The sequence below is a fragment of the Papaver somniferum genome, chromosome 5 (genome assembly GCF_003573695.1).
Source record: "Papaver somniferum cultivar HN1 chromosome 5, ASM357369v1, whole genome shotgun sequence".
Lineage (NCBI taxonomy): Eukaryota > Viridiplantae > Streptophyta > Magnoliopsida > Ranunculales > Papaveraceae > Papaver > Papaver somniferum.
Window position 1 is genome coordinate 143,463,261 of NC_039362.1, and position 8,285 is coordinate 143,471,545.

General features: G+C 36.6%; 2 protein-coding genes across 2 annotated transcripts; both read right to left on the bottom strand.

Annotated features, from left to right (window-relative positions):
• Positions 1-1,196: 1,196 nt before the first annotated feature.
• Positions 1,197-2,753, bottom strand: LOC113283032. The gene is made up of 3 exons (XM_026532168.1): positions 2,367-2,753; positions 2,040-2,155; positions 1,197-1,964 (listed from the first exon to the last, which is right to left on the bottom strand). Exons 2-3 carry the CDS (start codon positions 2,139-2,141, stop codon positions 1,674-1,676), a joined length of 393 nt encoding a protein of 130 aa, XP_026387953.1. The 5' UTR covers positions 2,142-2,155; positions 2,367-2,753; the 3' UTR covers positions 1,197-1,673.
• On the bottom strand, positions 2,710-5,667 carry LOC113283030 (scarecrow-like protein 14). The gene is made up of 2 exons (XM_026532167.1): positions 5,523-5,667; positions 2,710-5,270 (listed from the first exon to the last, which is right to left on the bottom strand). Exon 2 carries the CDS (start codon positions 5,238-5,240, stop codon positions 3,174-3,176), a length of 2,067 nt encoding a protein of 688 aa, XP_026387952.1. The 5' UTR covers positions 5,241-5,270; positions 5,523-5,667; the 3' UTR covers positions 2,710-3,173.
• Positions 5,668-8,285: the final 2,618 nt, after the last annotated feature.

Here is an 8,285-nt window from a genome sequence, read left to right on the forward strand (position 1 = left end):
TTTGTTTAACTCATTTTTTTTTGATGTTCTAAGTTTCAACTTTAAGGTTACTAAATTTTGGGATTTAATTTAAACAATCAATCATAACATTTGTTTGATTGACAATTTTTGTTTTCAATCAAAATTAAAATGATGAAAAAAAATTTCAATATGTAGAAAAAAGAAGAAGAGGAATGATATGATTATGAAAATTAAGGATATAGGTTTAGATTTAGTATAAAGGTAAAGGACAATATAGACAATTTCCTATTTTTAAGACACCCCTTAACCCGCTTCAATGGATGGAAATAAAAAGGTGGCCCCTAATTCCTTTTGAATGACCCCTAAAAATGCTAGGATGACTATTCAGTTATCTTTTCCAAATTTTTTCTCCAATTCCCAATGATATATCTGTTATTAAAATGCTATAAATAATAAACAAATACTATATCTGTTATTCCGACGTCAAATCCAAAAGACAGTAATAAGTATAAAACTCCAATCCATTTGCAAGTGATGATATCAGCTACTTGCTACTAGGAGATAGTTTTAGTCCTCGACAAATCCATAAATATCTAGAAAGCAAGAGTTAAAAGACAGATTTCTAATCGTTTTCTTGTTGGATTAACTTCAACATAGAAGTCACTAACAAGTTGGTTAGGACAAGATTAGGAAATTCATGTAATCCTAAGGAAATTAGAAGTCATCTAGTTCTAAGAAAAGGAAAGACATGTAATAAGGTAATAGGACTAGGAAAAGAAATTCATAGTTCTATATATATGATCACCAAAGTTGTGGTTGATCATATGAGCAAGATTAGAGCTTGTGTTTAGTTTTGAGAGATTTTCTAAACATCAATAAAGAGAGTTGTCTTTATATAAGCTAAGATTGATCTTGCAGTTGCCATTAATTGGTATCAGAGCTTGTCTACACCGAGCCATGGGAGACGAGAGCACCATCATACGTACAAGATTTTTCACAAGCACAGTTGAAGCTTAAGGGGAGAATGTTGGATTAACTTCAACATAGAAGTCACTAACAAGTTGGTTAGGACAAGATTAGAAAATTGATGTAATCACAAGGGAATTAGAAGTCATCTAGTTCTAAGAAAAGGAAAGACATGTAATAAGGTAATAGGACTAGGAAAAAGAATTCATAGTTCTATATATATATGATCACCAAAGTTGTGGTTGATCATATGAGCAAGATTAGAGCTTGTGTTTAGTTTTGAAAGATTTTCTAAATATCAATAAAGAGAGTTGTCTTTATATAAGCTAAGTTTCATCTTGCAGTTGCCATTATTTCTCCCCTGCAACGGGATCCACAACGACACCCTTAATATTTCCTCCACTCTTGATCAGCAATAGTTTGTTTCTGTCAGGAAATCTCTCCAAGAATCAAAAATAAAAATAAGTCTCCAACTCAGTTTTCAAATATTGAAGTGAATATAAACATACGACGCAACTTAAAAGATAAAGTGGGCTTCATGAAAACAAGGCACATCTTACCATCTCTCAGAGCTCCTCAAAGGATTGGGCCAACTCAGAAACACCAAAGAGATCATCCAACGACTGCTCTAGGTTGTACTCGTTCAGACGCAAGATCTCTTTGTTCAAGTCAATCTCCTTAAAACCCATATCTGCCATGCTCCTTCAGAAGAGTCTCCTCAACATTGTTATTAATATCATTGCCTTCTACATTGACAGTTCGTGCATCAGACACAAAAGGTAGAGGATCCTAGGAGGTGGAATGACCGGGTAAGATGGCAATGCAGGAGCTACTTCTGGAGAAATGAGAACTGAATTGCTAGAACTCCAACCATCAACATCAAGCTCTTTCTCACTCATGACCTCATCAACCATTGCCATCAAGACTTCAAGATTCACAGGCACAGTGTTCATGTCTATAATCTGAGTTGTTGGCTTAGCGTTACTCAATGGTGGAGCCTTCATGTCCAACAAAGAGTCAAGTAATGAAGTATCAACCTGTCCCCATATAGGAAACATTAATAAAAGCACTGATTGGAATCATTCCCAAGTAAGACAATGCTGTAAGCATACCTTGATCAGTACCCAAATCCGCTCCCCAAACATTCCACCAGAAGGTGACATCATCCTCCAGTAAGAAATATAGCAATGTCTAGCTATGCTCCCACAGGGCATCCATCACCAGGGATCTGAAAATTTAGATGCAGTCAGAATCAGATTTATGTTCTAACTTACAACTTACACCTACATCCAGGTAATCCCCAAGAAAAGAAACAAGATAAGAAAGAAATACACAAAGATCTATCATGATTCTGAAAACACGCGACTGGAAAAAAGTGAACCAAACAAAATTCTTTATAATCAATATGCAAAAAACAGCAGACAAGAAGAAAAGCTCACCTGCGGCAGAAACTAAACCAGCAGTAGTAAACTGGTATCCCCCGTTCCATGCCAGTTGTGATCCGCAGAGCCACGGAATCATGCCATTATTGACCAAATGCCATATTTTAGTGAATGAAGTTAATGAGGCAACCAGGGTTCCATCTGGAATGTTTACATCTTGAATGAAATGGCTCTGAAGATATGGGAGCTGTTGCTTCCTCCCACGGCCTTGCAAGATATGTGGTACAACGAGCTGTGTGGAGCTGGACCTTGAGAAAAAGGAAGCTGCAAATAATAAAAGCAATACAATAGAAATACATGCTTATCGAAATAATTTGGTCACTCTTAAAAACAAGCTACATTATTCTAAAGTGTTAATTTTTTCACTTAATAATTTCCAAGCACACACACACAACAGTGCTTTCATGATGCACTTTGTCAACATTACAAATGATTATCAGGGATACTAAAACGGTGATCAACTGCTCATGAAAATGAAATTCCACATTCTTGCAATCATTTATAGAAGCAGTAGCATCACTTCCTTGATGAGGGAAACAATCCTTGCATCTATTCGCTTTCCACTGGGTATGGAATTGTACAACATTCTCTGCAGCCCTTAGATACAACATTACCTTCATGAGTACTGACTGGAAGAGTGCAATTTTTATTGCATCAATCTGCTGTATACTGCCGGTATGATTGTACTATACATTCTTAGCAGCACTCAAAAGGACAACAACCCTTAGAATGGTGGTTTTGAAGTGTATATAGACCAGTAGTTACAGAATTACTAGAGGATGTGGGTTAGAAAACTAAAAAGTCTTACAATGGCCTCCAAGAAGAAATGGCAAAGATGATTCTTCCCTTCCATCCTAGCAGCAACCACCGGCTATCTTCATCTATAACAAAATCCTTGTGGTAGTATAATCTTGCTTGCTCTTTCGCCTTCTTCATGATATCCGTGTTAAGTGGGAGTTGAATGAATCCAGCCTTTCTATTCCTTAACTGCCATTGCTTAAAAGTCTCTGGCCTCTCAACCCTCTCCGATCCCTCGCATGCTATGATGTTGAAAGCCTCCTTTCCAAGGAAATTTCTCTCAATGATTACCCTTTCAGGATTTTCACGGGGGACGATTGTTTCAAGCGCATCAAACATAGAAGAAAAGTGAAAGAGAGCTTCCCGGAACCGTGTAACAAAGAATGGAGAATTGTAGGTACCATTCACAATCCCGTGGACGAAAATTCTGGGATTCATCTTCCTTATCAGATTCAGAACAGCATCCCTTGGACTGTCCAATATCACACTCTCATCAAGTAAGTTCCTTGCTCGATACATACAGTTGGCGACAAGAAGTTCATCTTTGTTAATCTTGAGATCCTCCAGTTGAATGGTTTCCCATCTCTGAGCTATGCCATGGTACTCGAACGGAACATTGAGTTCTTCGGCATAATCTCTTAAGCGATGACCTGTTTCTTCAACCCTTTCAGCTGGACGGAAACCAGGTCGGGGTAATTCTATCCCCGTAATCCGGAGTTTAGGTGGGCCACCCTTTCTCTTCGAAAGGTGTCGGATAAGGCAAGGCCACTGGAGACCATAAAGGATGCCGAAATCTATAATGTGGAGAGTGGTAGCATTTTCAGCCAGATGACTGATTGTTAGGTTTGCAAAGATATTTGATATCTTCTGGAAGGGGAGTGCAACCATAAAAAGCTGATAAGCTTTCAGCAAATCAGCAACTGATGGTGTCTTGTGCGGGAGAGATGAGTAAATCTGGCTCCCGGATCCAGCCAAACGTGCCTCGAGACCATAGGCAAAGCAATGAGCTAACCTTTGTGAACCATCTCCAGAAGGGGAAGAATGTTGTCTAATCTGCTTCAACAATTCGTTAGCAGTCATACCATCACCAGCAGCAACAGCTTGTGCACAACGAATGAGTAGGTTCTGTAGATCCACCAGGTCCCTTTTGCCGGTCTGTTTCTTACTGCGGGACCTTCCACCATTTTGTTGCGAGTTCTTGCTAGTTTCAATTTTCAAGGATTCACGGAGAACTGAATTAGCCTTCTCCCCTTTTTCTCCATTACAAATCAATACCATATCAAACATTGCTGTCTGTACTGCTGCCAATTGCTTATTACTCTGCCCTTCTAAATCTATATCTTCCCTGTGCACATTTTTCTTTTTTCTCGACCCATACGATGAAATCTGCCGCACATCCTTGTCCAACTTGACGACTACATCACCGGCTTCACCACCTTCTTTCTTTCTCTCATCGTAAAAAAACCCATTACGCTCCAGGTTAATAATATTAATAAGGTTATTATCATCTGGAAGAAACTTATTTGCTTCCTCGACACCTTTTCTGAACTGCCAAATGGATTCACTCTCTGAATCTACATCAGGAACCTGAACCTTACCCATCCTTGACTCCACCAGTCGTTCTGCAGCAGAATTCATAATGTTCGGAAGGTTGTAAGACACTGGAGGAGCCGCCTGAAAAGTATAATCACTGGGAACACTTTGGGTATTATTAACAAACGATTCATATGCACCAAATTCACCACTCCAACTAGTTTCAACTGCATTCTCACTACCACTGTAATGAGTAAAATTCTCAATTTGAATTTCAGGGTTGCTATCAGGAGAAGAAGTGGGGTATTCCTCGCCGAGGATATCATAAAATGGTTTTTCTGCAAATTGAAGAGCTAGAGAGTCTTCTTGGAAGATGAAATTCGTCTCTTCATTGCTCTCTTCCATTAGCATCTGGTTTATGTACTTGAGAACCGCATCAGGAAAATTAATCTCATCCACTTGGCTTACATTTGGAGAAGATGTATCAATACCACTACAATTACTACTACTGCTGCTGCTAATATTATGATTATGATCCATGAACTTCGACAGAAGATCAGAAATTCTTTCCTAAAAATCAATCAGAGTACACATCAAATCCTAATACAGACTCATAGTTTCAAACAAATTGAAAGACATCGAATAAAATCCACTCAAACAAATCCACATGAAACCGATTAATTAAGCAATCTGAGGTCAAAGTTTAGTCTAAAAAATACTTCGAAATTCCTAAAGCAGTGATAGTAGTTCACTAGAATCAGTTGTTGCAGTAGGTGGTGAAGGAAAAAAAAGTTGTAGACAATAAAGTAGAGAAAGGAGTACCTTTTAGACTGAATGAGAAACCTAAAAAAGCATCCAGTTATTGCAGTCAGAAGCTTTTAGTTTCTCTCATTGCTGGTTCTCTTTTGGAATCTGGAGGAGGGAAAGATACCCCGAGGGCTGCTGCTTCTCTTTCTCTAGAGCCACTTTCTTGGCTACAGCAGGATTTGACTATTTCCATTTTCCACTTCGACGCGTACGAAGGAAGACTAGCTTTTTGCTTGGGCCCGGATAACCTACCTTTTAGTATCCTTGCATTTTTGAGGGGCCACTCAAAAAGAATTAGGGTCAACAATAAGACAAAATAGGGTCACCCAAATCTAAATAGAGTACACCCCTTATTAAAAAAAATCGTAATAACAAAATTATCCTTCAATAATCGAAAGTTAAACAACAATTCGGTAGTTTTTTTTTTTCGAATTTTGATGCGACCATAATCGGTAGTAAATTGGGTTAATTAAACTTCTGAATATATAGTGTCCGTACAATGGGATTTTTCAAAAATTCTTCAATTTTCGAATTTTGGTACTACCATAATCGGTAGTAAATTTAACTTTCGAATATATATTGGCCCCAAAATGAGATTTTGCCAAAATCCTTTAACTTTCAAACTTTGTACTAACACAATCGGTAGTAAATTTTGTTACTTTAACTTCCGAATGTATTCAATTTTTGAATTTTTGGTACCACCATAATCGGTAGTAAATTTAACTTCCGAATGTACATTGGCCTCAAAATGAGTTTTTGAAAAAAAAACCATAATATTTCGAATTTTGGAATTATAACAATCGGAAGTAAGGTAAGTGAACTTAACTTCCGATTATATAGTGGTATTTTGAAATGAGAATTACCATATTAGGTAGTATTTTAAGTTAATCAAACTACCGATTATATACTGGCCCCAAAGTGAGTTTTTGGAAAAAATCCTTAATTTCCAAATTTTGGAATTATAACAATCGGAAGTAAGGTAAGTGAACGTAACTTCCGATTATATAGTGGCATTTTGAAATGAGAATTACCATATTCGGTAGTATGTTAAGTTAATTAAACTTCCGATTATATACTGGCCCCAAAATGTGTTTTTGAAAAAAATTCTTCAATTTTCGAATTTTGGTACTACCATAATCGGTAGTTAATTGTGTTCATTATCTACCGATTATGATTAATTTTTAATACAGAAAAATTGAATATTTTGAATCAAGAATAATCGGTAGATAAGAATTATTTTATCTACGTTCTGGTTGATGTTCATCGTTTCTTAAGAACATCATCCATAATCGGTAGGTAAAATAGATTATTATCTACCGATTACGTTTCCGCTACTGTAAATCCAAGAACATCAACCATAATCAGTAGGTAAAATAGATAGTTACCTACCGATTATGTTTCTGCTACTACAAATCCAAGAAAATTTCGGATCAAATTTTTGATTTCAAGTAATCGAATCCTAATTTTGGATCACAACTACTATCATTTATTCGTTTTGTTCTATTAACTTTTTTTTTTGTTTTTTTGATTTCTAAGTTTCAACTTTACAATCAATCATAAAATTTGTTTAATCGACGATCTTTGGTTTCAATCAAAATTAAAACGATGATTTTTTTTCAATTGGTGGAAAAGAGAAGAAAAAATGAATGATATGTTTATGAAAATAAATGATATAGCTTTAGATTTAGTATAAAGGTGAAGAAAAATATAGATAATTCTCTATTTTTGAGACACCTTTTAACCCTCTTCAATGGTTGGGAATAAATGAACGGCCCCTAATTCCTTTTGAGTGGCCCCTAAAAATGCTAGGTTTAGTATGCGTCAAAACAGGTTTCTTTGTAGTTCTAGGGTTAAAGATTATGTCCACCTTCGTGGTTCAGATTCCTTGGTGAAAAAAATTCTTTAAATTCAAATAGTCAGTACCATTTATTGATATCATAAATGTTGCCTACATTTTTAGGGGCGACCCCAAAAGAATTAAGGGCGACTTTTTTATTCCCAACCCATATACAACGTTAGGGGATGTACAAAAACGCGGAGAATACGTTAATGCCCTTACATAATCGGAGGCTATTTTGTTCCCGATTAGTATAACGAAATCGGAGGTTTAGTAACGTAAAGATACTACCGCTTAATATCGATTTTGTGCCAAACGCGTATCTGGCTTCTATAACAATCAGTAGGAACAAGAACCTCACGAGACTACCGATTGTTAAAGCAAAATTCATAAGAAATCTTTAGAATTTTGCAATGTTGAAATTTGGGGCTCCTATATAATCGGACGAATAAAAAACTGTCTAAGCTAACAATTTAGGGCTTCCCATAATCGAAATGGTACAAGTAACAAATCCTACCGATTATGGTAGATTTCAAATTTCCTTACATGAAGGATTATAGAAAAAACTCATTTTGGGGCAACCTATAATCGGGAGGTTTGGTAATCTATTTATCGTCCGATTAACGCTACATCCAAAAGACGAATCAAATGGTTATGGTCGGCTCTGTACCCTCAAAACCTATGGAATTTGGCAAAGGTTCGATTTGGGGCTTCCTATAATCGGTAGGTTATAAGTAACAATTTCTACCGATTTGGGGCTACTTAACAATCGGTAGTTAATGAGATGGTATTAGCTACCGATTATTAACCGTTTGACCGATAAAACCAGCGTCGACCTAAATTCATTTAATTTCATTTCTTTTCAAATTCTTCTCCTCTTCCCTTCCGACTACAGAGAGAAAGTTTTCCCCCTCGTTGAACTACTCCGATATACATCGTTA